This window comes from Spermophilus citellus (assembly GCF_964194105.1).
Source record: "Spermophilus citellus genome assembly, chromosome: 6".
Lineage (NCBI taxonomy): Eukaryota > Metazoa > Chordata > Mammalia > Rodentia > Sciuridae > Spermophilus > Spermophilus citellus.
Genome location: NC_138187.1, coordinates 84,159,917 through 84,177,043, shown reverse-complemented (window position 1 = coordinate 84,177,043; position 17,127 = coordinate 84,159,917). Strand labels below are relative to the sequence as shown.

Sequence of the window (17,127 nt, the reverse complement as noted above, 5' to 3'; positions counted from 1 at the left end):
ACCTACATCTTTTTTTTTAAAGACAGAGAGAGAGAGAGAGAGAGAGAGAGAGAGAGAGAGAGAGAATTTTAATATTTATTTTTTAGTTTTTGGCGGACACAACATCTTTTTTTTTTCTTTTTTAAAGAGAGTGAGAGAGGAGAGAGAGAAAGAGAGAATTTTTAATATTTATTTTTTAGTTCTCGGCGGACACAACATCTTTGTTGGTATGTGGTGCTGATGATCGAACCCGGGCCACACGCATGCCAGGTGAGTGCGCTACCGCTTGAGCCACATCCCCAGCCCCAACATCTTTGTTTGTATGTGGTGCTGAGGATCGAACCCGGGCCAAACGCATGCCAGGCAAGCACGCTACCACTTGAGCCACATCCCCAGCCCTAATCACTTCTTTTGCTCATTCACTCTGATGTCTTTAAGAAAGGACCAGAAATTTTACTTGTCTGTTTAAAAAATGGTTGAAGCTGGATACGGTGGCCCATGCCTGTAATCCCAGTGGCTCAAAAGGCTAAGGCAGGAGGATCATAAGTTGAAAGCCAGTCTTAGCAACTTAGAAAGGCCCTAAGCAACTCAGTACAACCCCCGTCTATAAATAAAATATAAAAAAAGGTCTGGGGGTGTGGTTCAGTGGTTAAGTACCCCTGGGTTCAATTCCCAGTACAAAAAAAAAAAAAATTGGTTGAATAAATTCTTAAGTACAAACTTTACTGCATCATGACTTCACAACTTCTAATAAACACTGCTATCTCCCAAGTTACATTAAAATGATTGAGAGTACTTATGAGTCCTAGACTGAAAATAATTCCGTGTTTGACTGTTTTTAAAGATAATGAATAAAGGCTTAAAAAATTTAACTACATGAGTCTTAAGTATGAGCTAGCTTGGTACTTGGTTTTCTAGCATTATGAGACAAAAAAGAAACCCTACTGGGAGAAACTACTGACAGTGACTTATTCCCATGAAAACACCTACTAGATAATAATTGGGAAGAAGAAACTATTTTTTTCCCTAGTAGGGGGAAAGGAACCCAGGTACCCTCTATCACTGAGTTACATGCCCAGCTCTTTTTATTTTTTTCAGACAGGGTATCACTAAGTTGTCCATCCTGGCCTTGAACTTGCACTCCTCCTGTCTTTTAGCCTCCCTAGTAGCTAAGGTTTTCAGAGGTGTGCTACCACACCTGGCTGGAAAGGACAATCTTTTAGAAACTGATTATTTTATCAGTATACTTTAATGTACCCTTAAAAGGGAAAAAACTAACATTGGCTCAAGCAGGGATTGGGCATTAATCCATTCCTCAGCACTAATTTGTTCAGTCAGGTATCTGTATCTACACTACAGATGACGCTTGGAGTGAAGCTATCCTATGGCATGAGTGATTTATGAAGCCATATGCCAACTGTTTTCAATGATTAAGATTCTCACATCCCCCAAATTATTATGTCTGTAAGTGAACAAAGTCTCCCATGGCAAATGGCTTCCACAAGGATAATATCAATCTACACTAGGTAAGTAACCTTCTCTGATAAATATAGATTAATAGTTCTGTATCCAAATGAATAAAAATTTCTAAAGAAAGCCACAAAGTTGTTTATCAACAATTTGAATAATAAATAAACAGAAGATATGCTTGTCAAAGCTTAAGGTCAGCAGATACGTTCTCATATATTTATCTACATACTTAACACACATAAAATCAATATTCGAAATTATCTTTAAGTTAAAGTAGTATGCCAAAAGCATCTTTAAAGGTTTAAATTACATAAGTACATACTTCAGGTTAAAAAAGTATTAGTTCAAGATGAAGAAATAGCTTGATAGCAGTTCATTTGAGAGATCTGGCTTTAGTGAAAAAAAGCCTAGTGAAAAGGATATTATAAAAGCCAAAGCAATTTTAGGTCACAGAAAAGCATGCATCAAAAACAAATGTCCTAAGGATAGTGGAGTACCTGGAAGTCCTGGAACAAACTGAAGAACTGGGGGTATTTAATACGGAAAACATGCTGGCAGTCTACAAATATCTAAGTTAATGTAATGGGAATAAAAGAAGATACATGTCCCACACGAGTGCTTATCAAACATCTGTGGTAAAGGACTGATTTTCCCCCAATCATTACAGATATTTTCATAAAATACAGAAAGAATATCATGGCAATAGAAAATTACTTTAATACTTCTAAATATTGACTCAGTATCTTATACTTAATTCATTGTGAACAAGTAAAAAAGTTCATGACTCTCACTTTAAGTAGCTTTATTCTATTTGTACCAGGAAGAAAAAAAAAGAAACCTAAATTAAAATGAACCATTTTATGGGGAGTTCAATTTCAGCTTGATATAACAAAGAATTCAAAGCAAATGCATGTGTTCAACACTGGAATGGTTCAGAGAACACTGAGCTCCTTTGGGAGGTATTAAGAGGAATAACAATGTTAGGTAAGATCCATTATGAATCTGTAAAGTATATTTCTGAATTGGAGAGGTGACTAGATTAAATCACTGTAAACTTTCTCTAAGATTCTGTGAGACCAAAAATAAATATACAAATACCCTTAAAGTAGCCAATAAAACTAATCACTTATTAGCATACTGACAAAGTAAAGAGTTGTGAATATATTAAATAGAGAGTAGGGGAAAGAAGGCTGGGGATATGACTCAGAGGTAGAGCGCTCGCCGAGCATGTGTGAGGCACTGGGTTCAATCCTCAGCACCACATGTAGTAAACAAAAAACATTGTGTCCACCTAAAACTAAAAAATATTTTTTTAAAAAGTATGGGAAAAGGGCTGGGATTGTGGCTCAGCGGTAGAGCATTCGCCTAGCATGGGCGGGGCCCGGGTTCAATCCTCAGCACCACATAAAAATAAAGGTATTGTGTTGTGTCCATCTACACCTAAAAAATAAATATTAAAAATAAATAAATAAATAAATAAATTTTTAAAAAGTATGGGAAAAGACTATGAAGATGACAAATTATGGAATTCACAATTAAGAAACCTTAAATATGTGAGAACTATCAAAATTCCAAAATACAAGTCAAGGATAGAAATTCTTTTTTTGGTGGGGATACTAGGGATTGAATTTAGGGGCACTCAGCCACTGAGCGACAATTCCCAGCCCTATTTCGTATTTTATTTAGAGACATGGTCTCACTTAGTTGCTTATTGTCTTGCTTTTTGCTGAGGCTGGCTTTGAACTCATGATTCTTCTGCTTCAGTCTCCCAAGCCACTGGGATGACAGGCATGTGCCACCATGCCCGAAGAAGGTCTTGCTATGTTGTCCAGGCAGTCCACAAACTGATGGGTTCAAATGAACCTCTCAGCCCCCTGAGTAGCTGGGACTACAAGCATCTATTACCACACATATGGCCTTTTTTTTTTTTTTTTAAGAATCATTAATAACAACATTGTTTTCTTAAATTCTCATTGACATTTGGCCACCAGCTTTAACCACATAATTTCTGCATTTACATGACTCTGTTCTAACTATACCTCTACTGGCATATAGTTAGTATTGTTCTCTTCTAGCCAAGTCAATCATCTTCTAGTGGTAATTACTGACAGTCCCATTCTCCACTGCATGCTTTTGGGAACAGAAAAAGGTACTCCTCTCCCCCCTTACTAATTTCTGATAAATAGTAATTCCAGGTTCTCAACCATGCAATTTAACTAGTTATATTCACCAAAAATATACTGCTGTTACCTCCTTTCTGTAACCCCTCACCCCTCCTTCATAAAAGTTGATTCAATGTCCACAAACTATATCAACCTCTAGCTTGGTGACTCCTCCTTGCATTTTCAACTGAGTCTACAATATCTTGTCTAAATCAAAGTTAGCCCCTGTCAGGTCTCTTCATCATTTACCACAGCCACAGCACACTATTCCTTTAGAATTTCAAATGGATGCCCCCCAAGAAGAAGCCTCCTATAAAAGCATTTTATAGTTGCAAAGAAAATTTTTCACAGGTAATTTTATGCACTATTTCTCAAAATTCTGGTCTGAAATACCACTGCTAATGAATGACTCATTTCTTAAAAAGAGCAAGTAGCAGCAGTGACATTATCAATTTTAAGTATAAAACAATGAAAGCAAACCAGTTAGAGAGAGAACATCAAAACATACAAAAAATAGTAACAGGGAAGTTAAAGTGACAGAAAAAGAAAATTTACTCAATATTAAGGAAACTTTAAAATTGCAGGAATAAAACATCCACAAAGCAAAAATTACCATCTACGTGCCAGATTTCTTTTAAAATCAGAAACAAAATCTATTGTCGATTTAAACATGAGTATTTAGCTGTTATACTTGGAAATTTTCCTGGAATGTTAAAAAATCACCTGTAAGGAGCCCTTTTCCATAAGTTCTTTCAGTAGCATGAAGACTTTAAACATTTTTAAGTATGAGCTCCAAAATAAATTCTCAATTCTGAGAAACATTTGAAAATCACCTGTTTTGTCTCTCAGTATTCTGGAGCTCCCTGTGGTCCCTTTTCAGGTGTTTGGTCAAAGACGTAAAGTACTCTTTTAAAAGATTCTGGAAAGGCTGTTGTTTCTCTGGACTAATTATCTCACTAGGAGGAAAACTCAAACTAAACTTCTCTGCAGCACTCTTTACTCTCCTTGGTACAAGTCCAGCAATATCATCTCCACAATGGCGACAGAAACTAATCACCACAGAAACATGAGTGTGGGATTCTCGATCAGCATTAATAATATTCTTTAGCTGTTCATAGATTAAGGAAAGACCTTCCTTGTCAGTGAAAATCCCAACTATCGTCAGTTCTGCTATGAAACGCAAATCAGTTCTCAGCTTGGTAATGTTGGGTGTTTTCTCCTCTTTCCTTGCTTCGAAGTGTTTTTTCCAGACCTGAAGAAGTGAGGGGGCAAAGTCGGCATAACGCTGGTGAAACAGAGAACACAGGTGCACAGCACAGTTCACATCAGAGATTTTTAGTTTGGCTTCTACAATGGAAGCTACAGCTTCAGCAATGTATTTGCTTAAATTTAGGCCATTAAAATCATGGGACAAGGAGTCTCTCTGTTGTTCCGTAATAGTTTTTAGTTTCTTGACAAAAGCAGTATTTTTCTTCAAACTCGAGTCTAGGCGGCTAAAGAAATTTTCCTCTGGTCGGTTGTCTGGAGCATTTTGATTTTTGCTACGGAGTTCCTTTCTTAATTGATGCCGTTCCCAAGCCTCCTGATGAAGCTGAAGGGATTCTTCTTTTTCTCTATATAAAAAACAAAAACATAAGTAAACATATATTTCAAAGCATCATTGATAAAGCCCATAAGAATAAACACCAATGAAAAAGTAATCATGTAAGTGTAATATCAGAATCCAAGAGGAACAAAACACAAATTGACTTTTAATTACTTTTTAAGACATTTTATTAATGACTTAACACAATGAGAGCTCAATATGCTGATTAATACTTCATGTGAGTACAGCAAAGGATTGAAAACAACTAGATCAAAATTTAAAAATGTGGGTTGTGGTGGGACTCAGTGGTGGAGTGCTTACTAATGTGCGTAAGATCCTGGGTTAAATCCCCAGCACTACAAAAAACAACAAAAACAAAATTAAAAATCAGTCTGCCCATATGAAAAATAAAATATGCTCATGAAGGATGTAAAATGTAAAGCAAGCAAAAACATGGGATAAATACAGAAAAAAACTGTCCACAAAAAATATTTCAACAAATAATCATTATAGGGCTAGGCTTAGTGACAAGAGTGCTTGCCTGGAATGCATGAGGCCCTATGTTTGATCTCCAATATGGGGGGGGAAAATTAAGCATTTTAAGAAAATTTATTTAAAATGTTTTGCGAGAAAAAAAAAATTCTTTTTTCTTTTTTGAGGTACTAACGATTGAATCCGGAGACTCTCAAAAGCTAGGGCAAGTGCTCTAACCCAGCATAAAAAACTGTTTTGAAATACTAGATACTTTTTTCCATACTGAGCATTAATGAAACTTTCAAGAAAGCACTTGCTAAAAATTCAAGCATAATTTTAAAAATTTGGAAAGCAATGAAAACTATCAGTTAAAAGCCCTTTAATAGAAAGTGAATAAACTCAACTTATCCTAAAAACAATGGCTAAACATAGATACATCCACTTTTCCACTGAAGAGATGAAACTAGTTTAGATTGCAGATGTAATAAAATAATTTCAGCAGGGTTGAGAGAAGAATAATCTGACTTTAAGAGTCTGTGAGGGGGCTGGGATTGTGGCTGAGTGGTAGAGCGCTTGCCTAGCACAGGTGGGATCCGGGTTTGATCCTCGGCACCACATAAAAATAAAGTCATTGTGTTGTGTCCACCTACACCTAAAAAATAATAAATAAATAAAAACATTAAAAAAAAAAAAAAAAAGAGCCTGTGAGGGCTGGGGTTGTGGCTCAGTGGTAGAGTGCTTGCCTAGCATGCACAAGACACAGGGTACGATCCTCAGCCCCACATAAATGTAAAAAAAAGATATTGTATCCAACTAAAACTTAAGAATAAATATTTTTAAAATAAGAGTCTGTGATACTAGAATATATAACTTTGAAATATAAATCTATAGGCCTGGGGCTGTAGTTCAGTGGTAGAGCACTTGTCTAGTATGTGTGAGGCACTGGGTTCAATCCTCAGCACCACATAAAAACAAATAAATAAAAATTAAGAATGTTTGGAGCATAATATTCCCTTTAAAAACATATATATAGGGCTGGGGATGTGGCTCAAGCCGGTAGCGTGCTCGCCTGGATGCGTGCTGCCCAGGTTCGATCCTCAGCACCACATACAAACAAAGATGTTGTGCCCGTCAAAAACTGAAAAATATTAAAAAATTCTCTCTCTCTTTAAAAAAAAAATGCTAAAAAACAAAAAACATATATAAATCTACAAAAAAAAATTTATATCATCTTTTTTAGATAATCATTCCCGACTTACTCTATAATTCTATGATTTTTCCACCAAAAAACTCTAATGTTAACAGAAAGGATGTGTCCACCACTGGGAACATGAACATTTAAGTATTTTTTGGAAAGTTTCTAGCCAAATACAAGCTTAGTAATGAAAGTACATCTTAATAATGTATAATCATTATGTATTTGAATTAGATAATTCTTTTTTTATGTGTATTGAAAACACTTAAAATTTTATAAAGAATTCTTTACAAGTAAAATAATATGATACTTAAAATTATTCCATGAGGAAAATTAGGCAATTGCTGATGCTGAGTAGATAGAGGGGCTGGTTCATTATGCCATTCTGTTTCCAAATATTTGAAGTTTTCCCAATAAAAAGTAGTGTTTTTGTTTTTAAAGTATTTTAATGAGAAAGGGAGAAAATGTTATTGTAAAACTAAATATGAGGGTTAGGAATTTGGCTCAGTGGTATATGCCCCTGAGTTCAATCCCTGGTACCCACCCCCCCAAAAAAATAAAGAACATGAATTTATTATTTTTTTATTATTATTTTTTTTTTCATTTTTAGTTTTCAGCAGACACAACATCTTTGTTTGTATGTGGTGCTGAGGATCGAACCCGGACCTCACGCATGGCAGGCAAGCGCGCTAACGCTTGAGCCACATCCCCAGCCCTGAATTTATTATTTTTAAAAAGAAAATTAAAATAATAAGCATGAAACTATCAGGGTTGCAAATACTGCAAAATGTGGTCACTACTACTGCCTACCACACCTAAACTTCATGAAAAAGAGATACTAAAAAAAACTGGCGAAAAGGGTAGCTGATTAATAGAGTATTATCATACAATGAAAAGAAAATTTTCAAAAAAAATTAAATAATCCAGATTACCATAGACCTCGTAAACTATTAAACATGACTACTATTACTTAAACTAAATAATTAAAGGACTTTAACCAAGGGTGGAACTAAGAGAACAAGTTAATATACTCATAAACCTCAAAGGGGTGTACCTAGTCAGTTTTATTTCATATAATCATTTTTCTCCAAAATAATCCAATCTTCCTATTCCATCACATTAATGATTAGATTTTCTTACTTCAATTGAGCAGCTTCTTCTTCTTGCTGACGTTTTGCCTGCTCTTCTTGCTTTTTTCTTTCTTCCTCTTCATGTTTCTTTTTTTCTTCTTCCTCTTTTTTCTTCAATTCTTCCTCTGCCTTCACCTTTTCCTCCTCTTTTTTCTTGCGTTCCTTGTCTTCCTTTTTTCTCTTATCTTCTTCCAGTTTCTTCTTTTTGTCTTCAGGGACCTTACTGACCTCCTTCTTGGCAGTGATCTTGAGATCGTCTTTTGGTTTCTCCTTGCTGCACACTGGCCGTCTTTCACTGCAGTCTTTTTCCTTGTTGTTTAATAAAGATTCTTTTTCTTCCATACTTGCTGATTTTTTACGCTCAGCTGGCATTATGTGACCCAGGACAATCTGTAAGAGTAGAAGAAAGTGAGTACTACAAATACAATTAATTTTATTTAGTGATGTGATGCTATTTTTTAAACAAAACATATTAATGAAGGTTGGTAATTGTGAGATTAAATAAAAGCATGCAAAATGACTAGTATTTCTGTGATAATAAACACACTGATCTCATTTCACAGTCTATCATTATTAGTTATGCCTATTTCCAATTATTTTTTAAACTTTTTAATTAGAGAAAAATTCAAACATAAAAGTGACAGCACAGTATAAAGAACTTCCCTGTACCAATTACCCAGATTCAACCATTATCAACTCCAAAACAGTGTCTCAATTAATTGTGAATACAGGTATTAAGTGTCCCTGAGGGCAAAATCACCACTAGCTGAAAATCACTAAACTGGCCACATGTGGGTACTTAGTTAAAATTAAATAAAACTTGAACTTCAGTCACCAGCCATATTTCAAATGCTCAATTTCACACAACTGGTGACTACAACATAGGACAGTGCAGACATAGAATATTTCTAGCATGATGAAAATTTCTATTGGACAGCACTAGTCTACAAATGTAGGCCAACACTGGAAAGAACAAACACTGGAACAAAAAAAAACTATTTCCTGAGGCTAGGGACATAGCTCAATAGGTAGAGTGTTTGCCTTGCATGCACAAGGCCCTGGGTTCAATCCCTAGCAACACCAAAAAAACAAAAAACAAAAAAACAGTATTTCCCAGCAAAATTCAGGATTTGTCATTTCTAAAAATATTTACCTACTCAGATCTAGTTTTCTAATATGATTTGTTTTATAGACAGTATTCATGTTTTAATTCTTAAATTACCTGAAGGTTTTATACAAGAAAATAATATTTCTGCCAAAGTATATACATAGCATTCTTAAATAATTTCAAATGCAGGCTTTAAACTATACCAATAAGATTTGCAGTAATAAACATTTTATAAAGAGGATTTACTTCTGCCAGTAACAACAACAAAAAAGTATTAAAAAGAAAACAACATGGGCCAGCAGAAGTAACTTTTGTAAGACACAGTAGTTTAGTGGCCACAGTCTGCACCTTCTCTGTCTTCTCTTTTTCCTCCTTTACTTTCTTATTCTCCTGCATTTCCATGTTCTATGATTATTTTGACATGACCCAAAACCTCGTATTAAGCCCACTGGTAGAACTCAGAACAAATAACAGCTGTTATTCCTGTTTAAACAATCACTACTAAAATAAAACATGTAACTATTATTTATGGTCAAGACAACACTAGCATTTACTAATGGAAGGGTAATTATCAGTTCTCACACATCTTCAATTAAATACCCATCTTTAATGTGAAAATATCATACCCTAAAAATAAGCACTTTCAAACAATTTAATACTAACAGCTACTCATTGGTACCATATTAAACATTTTATGTATATTTCCTCAATCAATACTAAAATCTTTATGAGATGGCTATTGTTTTCCCTATCTTATAAATTAGTAAACTGAGACTTGACCAAGTAACTTGACCAAGGCCTTCACAGCTGGTGACAGAGCTGGAATCTGAACCCATACTCTTAACCAAAGTTAAGAACACTGAGAATACCAAATTGTGAGATGGAAGACTTGATCATAGATGCTGACTATGACAAATCATAGAATTATGAATCTTAAACATAGGAAGAGTCCCTGATAGTGATTAGGCAGTTATTTACATGTTTTCAACTTCCTGGCCGACTCCAGACAAGTATGAAGTATATAACACAACTTTATTTAGGGATAACAGTGATTATGTCAAAAAACAAAACAGAAAAATGTTTACATAGAATTTGGTTGTGTTTTATTGTTATTGTTTTGTTTTTACAATACTGGTGATTGAACCTAGGGGTCCTCTACTACATCCGCACCCCACCCCTTTTTTGAGACTGGGTCTAAATTACCAAGGCCTCAAACTTAGGATCCTCCTGCTTCAGCCTCCAGAGTCTCAGGGATTACAAGTGTGTAACACCATGCCTGGCTAGAATTTGTATTTTCTGATGTGAAACATCAACAAATGACATTCTAGGGCTATAAGAAACCACAATTCTCAATTTTAAAAAATGGCATTAGAATTTATACTTATGCTTAATTTAAAAAGATAAAATTAAATCAGAAATTCTTCTAAAACATTAAGAAATTCACTTGATACCTGGCAAGTTCTTAAAGAATCATCTTAAAGAATCATGGAGTCCCAAATTTTTGTGACTCTACAATATTCATTTATTTAATAAGTTCTAAATACCTACAAGTTCTAGAAGTCATTCACAAATTAAGATATATCCTGCTCTAGAATATGATAGAACAGATTCCCTGTTAAGACTCTTTAAGTCTTGGTACAGGCATCTCCTTTGAATTACGCCATTCTTATATTAAAAACATACTTCTAAAGTACACTTGGAACTAAATTTCAGTGAACAAAATATGACAAAAATATAAAGATTTGGGCTGGGGTTGTGGCTCAGTGCTAGAGCACTTGCCTAGCACATGTGAGGCACTGGGCTCGATTCTCAGTACCACATATAAATAAATAAAAATCCATTGACAACTAAACAACTTTAAAAAAAAAAAAAAAAACCTAAAGGTTTATGTACAGGCAGCAATGCAACTTCTGAAAATAGCATGCATCCACTTTAAAGTCAAGACTTTAAATTTGAATCTCAACTCTGAAACCTGCTAACTATAGAAACTGGGCAACTTTTCCAATAATTCTAGTCATTCATCAATAAAATGGAGATAATGCTATTTACCTTAAAACGTTTTTAAATTTCTAGTACAGCAGCTAGCACGAAGAGGCCATTTTCAATTCTCTTTCACAGAGGTCATAGAAAAGTCCATCAAAAGATGAGAAACTTTTCAACTTATGACTAACTGAATTTTATCTACTCCAATTCTTAATTTTTATATTGAGGCAGCAGCAACTGATTTAGTGGCTGCCCAGTGCTCTTTACCATTATATTGGCTGCCCGTAAGATTTTTTTTTAAATGATTCAGATCAGTACACATTTATATTCTGTTAACTTAAAAAAAAATTAAACTGGGCATTAGTTTATATTTTTAAAAATTCTAAAACTTATTTTAATAAATTCAAGCTCTACTTAGCAGCTAAATATTTCTTCAAGCGTTTCCAAAAGTTTTTCTCATTAAAAACTAGAACTTTAGATATTCTATCTCAAAATCAAGATAAAAGTTAGTGATCTTTTAATCGAAATGATTAATGATCTGCTCTCACAAATGATTTTACTGAATACAACTATATTCAGACAGCCCTTAAAAGGAAACCAAACTTCAAAAACCACCTTCCTAGCTCCCAAAATAGTGCCCTGGCACCGGCTGTATATTTTATTTGGTTTTCTAAATATACCCTGAACTTCCAAAAGAAAGTAAAACTACTTTACTAATAAAACAGATACCAATTGAGTGTACTGGGAGAGAGAGGGCAGAGAAAAGTGATGTTTCCCTTTTAAAGATATTCCTTTGTAAAGTACCATATGGACTATGTATGAAATCACAATCAGACTGCTCTGAAAATACCTGAGTGAGAAAATACTGTTTTACCTTTTAATTCTGTGTTATTCAAAGTGTTCTAAGGGCAGAAGAGCACAGAGGTGGTATCTCCCAATCTCTGATTTTATTCTTTAAAAAAACAAAAGTCCTAATACATCAAGTGACATTAAAAATCTTTAGAATTTCACCAGAGTTCAAAAACGGTTTTCCTGATGATTCGTCCAATTTTTATGAACACCTAAAAACTATAATGAGAAGAGTAACACTTTTACTTGGTTGGATGCATCACTTGTACAGGTTATTTAAGAATAATAGTTCAAGGTCCGGTCACTCCAAACCTCCAAAGGTCCCGTGTACCCCTAAACCTGGCAGGGGACTCTGCCAACCTGGAGACCCAAAACTCTGCGATCATTTCCTTAGTCCCACAATACTAGCCAGAGAGAACTGGAGCCATGGAGTAAAGGTGAGTCGAGGAATCAACCAGCCTGCGATTAAAAGGAAGTCAACGAAGCAGCTCATGGCCACCAGCCCCAAGTATACCCCAAGTCCCTTCCCCTCCACACGCCTCTCCCACGGATCCCCGCTCTGGCTCACTACACCTAACGCGCTTCCCCGCCACAACTCCCCTTCCTACCGAGATCCAGTCACCTTCGCGTGCCATCCTCGCCCCGACCCAAGCTTCGCGCCCCACACTTCCTCACTACCGCAGACTCCCTGGCAGCTCTCGCTTCTCCACAGCCTCCCACACGCACCCTCCCCACGTCCTCGCCCTCGCTTCCCTCGCGACTCCCGGAGAGCTCTCTCCAACCTCCCCCTCGCTCTACTCCACGCCCCCAAACACCTTCGCCCCGCCACAGCAAGCTCCCCGCCTCCAGCCCCGAGGCCCGGCCCAGGCGTGAGGGACAGGCACCTCCTCCATCGCCCCTCACGCCTGCCCGGGCCGCGGGGCTCCCGCGTTGAAGAAAACCTCGGGGAAAGAGGTCTGAGGAAGGCGACGCCGGACCCGCGGTGCCTCTACAGCTCGCCGCCCCCGGAGAGCTGGGGTGCCGAGTCGCCTCTTGGGTCCCTCAGGAAGTAGGAGTCCAGGCCGGTATCCCTCAGCCCCGCTCCCTCCCGATCGTTGGAGCGGAGAGGAAGGAGGTTCCCTGGGACTCACCTCGAGCCTGTTGTCAACATTAGCCCCGGGTTTCCCAGCACCAACTCCAGCACTCGGGCTCTCCCCTCCCCTCCCCCCACCTATCTCGCAGCCGAGGGCCCGCCTTCCCTCCGCTCCCCCTCCTCCCTCCGCCCGCCGGCCCTCCCGCCCGCCACTCACCAGCGCGGCCGGGCTGCGAGTGGGGGCGGGGCGCAGGGAAGTGGAAAGGAAGAAGCTATCTGCGTTATTGCCAGATAGAAAACAGCCCAGATCACTCATTCTCCGACTTGTCGAGGTCCTCAACTTAGCTCTGGTGTGGAATATATGGAGCAAGGTCTCAAAAAGGCACTATTCCCTTAAGAGTTAGTTCAGATCGCCTACTCGAAGCGAATTTTTCAATCAGGCAATACATAGGACAGCCGATACCTGCACCTCCAGCCAGAGCCCCAGCAGAAGGGAGGAGTGTTCCAGGGACCGGAGGCAGGAAGTGGATTGGTCGCCAGGAAAGGGAAAGCGCCTGAATTGGAGATGCGCAAGCGCAGGCACCTCGCAGGTGGCGGGGAGTAGCGAGAATGAGGCGGGGCTAGGCTAACAGGAGGCCAGGATGAGCGATGGAATAGCAGAATTACGGAGCGCTGATCAGGACAAGTTTGGTCACGTGATTCTCATAGGAGTATCCCGATGCGAACCGTAAGGTGGAGGTTCAAGAAGGGAAAGTTTGATTGGACTAATTCAAGGGGAGAGGCTTGAAGATTTAGGAAATTGGGGCAGGTGGGGAAGGTAGAAATTGCTAAAATATGAGTCTAGATTGATGAGTGCCCTAAATGTCTCCGAAAGTCCCGTAGGTGAATTTCCAGAAGCAGCTTCGGGTGTTCTACCTAAAAATAAAATGAAGAAAAAATTGAAGTACCTTGTGTTCTAGCAAGCGAATTTTAAAAATCACAACGAACTCACTCGTTAAAAAAATTAGGTTAGTTTTGTTTCTCGAATGCGAACCAAAGTCAACTTTTTAAGACGGATATCAGCTGCTCCACGCTACACACTTCCTGTTCGGTTGCTGAAATTGTGCATCTGAAACACTGTTAAGATTTGTCAGCATAATTTGATTGGATGATGTTACCGGTTGGCTTTGGTTGGTCCAAAGCCAAAAGAACAAAGGTACAAAACTAGTCTTGATTCTTGCTTGACGTGGGGCGCCACACCGGATAACCAAGCCCAGAAAATGAGCTGCTACACAACCTCAAATACTTGAGGTAGGTCTAGATTCCCTTTTATTCAGCCTTTGTTTCTGCCTCTATTTACTGTTTTATGTCCCATGTGTTCTTAGCATGCAAATGACCCCCTCAAACTGAGTGTTGGCGCTTGGGCTGGGGGTTATCATTAGGTCAGGCACTTTAAGGGTCGCAAAAGAGAGAAAGATGAACACTAATATATATCATGGATAAATAATTAAGATAACTGTTCAAAAACACCAAACCTGTGACAGCCACCCAAAATTCTCTTCAAAGTTTCCTTATGTTGTGTAACTACGTTAAGTGGGTTTACTTCACTGTTAGTAAATTCTTATCCTAAATCAAGTCAACCTTTGCCTTTCATTAGATGTTAAAAACAAATTATGTGAATGGAGGAATCAAAAGAGAGGAAGAGGGGGGCTGAAGATGTAAGTCACTACTAGAATGCTAATTTGCAAGGCCTGGGTTAGGTCCCCTCTGCTGCAAAAACACATATTCACAAGAAGGTCTTAGTTACTCAACTAGAGATATCAAATGGACAGCTGGAGTATGGAGGAGCTTTGTCCTACAGATGAAAATTAGAACATCATCCACATATGTAATGCAGATGATCCTTGACATATGATGGAGGTACAGCCTTATAAACATATTGTAAATTGAATATAAGTCAAAAATGTATTTAATATATTTAACCTACCAAACATCCTAACACAGCAACAAAGTACACTACTAATGTTCCCCCTTCTTACCAAGTGACTAATGGAGCTGCCGCAGCCCAGCAATACTAATACATTGGGTTTTGCTGCCCAGAGAAAAGATCAAAATTAGAAACATGTTTCTATTGACAATTCTATTCATGGCATTGTAAAGTCAAAAAATCACATATTAAAGCATAGGAAGTTGGGGCCTATTTGCATCTACAGCATTAAGAATAGGTAAGATCACCAAAGAAAATATATCAGGAAAAAGGCCAAGAACTAAACCCTGAGAACCTTTTTATTTAGAGAAGTCAGGTGTCTCTAAACAGGAGAATTAATGAGGAAAAGGAAAACCAGGAGAGTGTGATAGTTCAGAAGCCAAGGAAAATTAACACCATAGGGACCAATAGTGACCTTACAAAATGCAAGTCATTGAAGTAGGGCCAGGTTGGAGTAGCTGAGGACTTGAGTTGGAGATGGAAAAAGATATTTCAGAAATTGTATCAAGAAGAGCAGCAGAAAAATACAACTGTAGAAGAATGTGAAGTGAGGGTGTACTTTTATTTTATTTTTTTTTCTTTTAGGATTTTGATTTTTATCTTTTAAATGAGATGTATGTAGAAAATGTTTTCTAATGGTAATGATTCAATGGAGAGAGAAATATTGATGATGTAGGAGACAGCAAAAAGACCACTATAGTAGCAAAGTCTTTGTGGTGGCAAGAAAGTATGGAATTTTAAGTACAAGCGGAAAGAATGCCTTTGGTAGAGGCACGGACCTCTACATTGTATTAAGACAGTGATGATGGGCATGTATACAATCTGGTTTGTAAATTAGGAGGGGGTCTAGGAAGGATATTTTTCATGATAACTCCTATTTTTTGGTGAAATTCGAGGCACAGTCATTAGCTAAAAGGTGAGGGAGAGAATGGAGAAGGTTTGAAAAGAGAGGAGAAAATATGAGACACTTTGAAGAGTAGTGAGATCTCTGCTGAGAAGCTATTTGAGCTTTGTGATCATGAATTTGAAGTAAAACATCCAGTTTGCATGAATCTGTTTCTCCAAAAGGGTTTGATGGTTTTTCCATGAGAGAGGAGTAATATGACACAAGTCTGTAATCCCAGCAGCTCTGAAGGCCAAGACAGGAGGATGGTAAATTTGAGGCTAGCCTCTACAACTCAGCAAGACCCTGCCTCAAAATAAGAAATAAGTAGTAATAATAAAGAACTGGGCTAGAGTGCCTGTGGGTTCAATCCCCAGTACTTAAGGAAAAGGGGAGGGGGGAGAAGGCAGTAAGGGAATTGAGGGTGTTTGCCAGAGAGTGATTAGAATGAAGAACCATGGAATCTAAACTGGGTGTGAAAGGAAGAAAAGGGAAATGAGGAATGTGTGAGAGTGTGGATTGGAGTAGTGGATGACAGTAGTGAAAGTTGCAAAGAAGATAGGAAGTAACCCTAAACCTTAGTCAATTAACACAAACACCCTAGGAGAGGAGAATGTGCTTGATCCTGAGGAGCTGCAATAGTTGTGATTTTTTTTTTTTTTTTTTTTTGGTACCAAGAATTGAACCCAGGGGCCCCCTTTTTTTTTTTTTTTTTTTTTGTACTTCATTAGAGACATGGTCTTGCTTAGTTGTGTAGGGCAACTAGGAGACATTTTAATCCATATATTAGGAATCTGTGCCAAGACAATGAACTTCAAAATGAAGACTGAAAAGAAAGTGAGGAGGTTTCTCATTTATTGTAATGAATATTGACAGAGGTTTGCAAATAAAATCATGTGTTCTCATTTCTGGTTTCACTTTTTGCCCAACAGAATAGCTAGTCTCAGTATTCTTTGGGGGAAGTTAATGGGTAAGTAGTGAAAAGCTAACTCTGCCATCTAATTGGTCTTTATTATTGAATTTCCACCTATGTTTCTGAGTCCCTGCTCTGGTATGTCTGTAATGAAAATTATAAAATTCAATATATACTTCAAACCTAAAATGTCCAAAATTGAACTTAACACTCATCCCCCACCCTACCTTTTTATATTTTTTTAGTTTTTTCATTCTAATTTGTTATATGTGACAATAGAATGCGTTACAATTCATATTACACATATAGAGCACAATTTTTCATATCTCTGGTTGTATACAAAGTATATTCACACCAT

General features: G+C 37.6%; 1 protein-coding gene across 4 annotated transcripts in view; it reads right to left on the bottom strand.

Annotated features, from left to right (window-relative positions):
* Positions 1 to 13,221, bottom strand: part of UPF2 (UPF2 regulator of nonsense mediated mRNA decay) — a gene marked incomplete at its 3' end in the record, with an annotated part of 114,445 nt that extends 101,224 nt beyond the window's left edge. For 2 of the 4 annotated variants that reach the window (XM_081300465.1, XM_081300466.1), the window contains exons 1-3: positions 13,066 to 13,221; positions 8,006 to 8,385; positions 4,445 to 5,224 (exon numbers count right to left, since the gene is read on the bottom strand). In XM_081300465.1, the coding sequence (XP_081156591.1) occupies positions 4,445 to 5,224; positions 8,006 to 8,367 (1,142 nt within the window). In that variant the 5' untranslated portion in view covers positions 8,368 to 8,385; positions 13,066 to 13,221. Of the gene's footprint in view, positions 1 to 4,444; positions 5,225 to 8,005; positions 8,386 to 12,543; positions 12,643 to 12,876; positions 12,994 to 13,065 lie in introns of those variants that run through there. The other 2 variants (XM_081300468.1, XM_081300467.1) reach the window with 2 other exon arrangements.
* Positions 13,222 to 17,127: the final 3,906 nt, after the last annotated feature.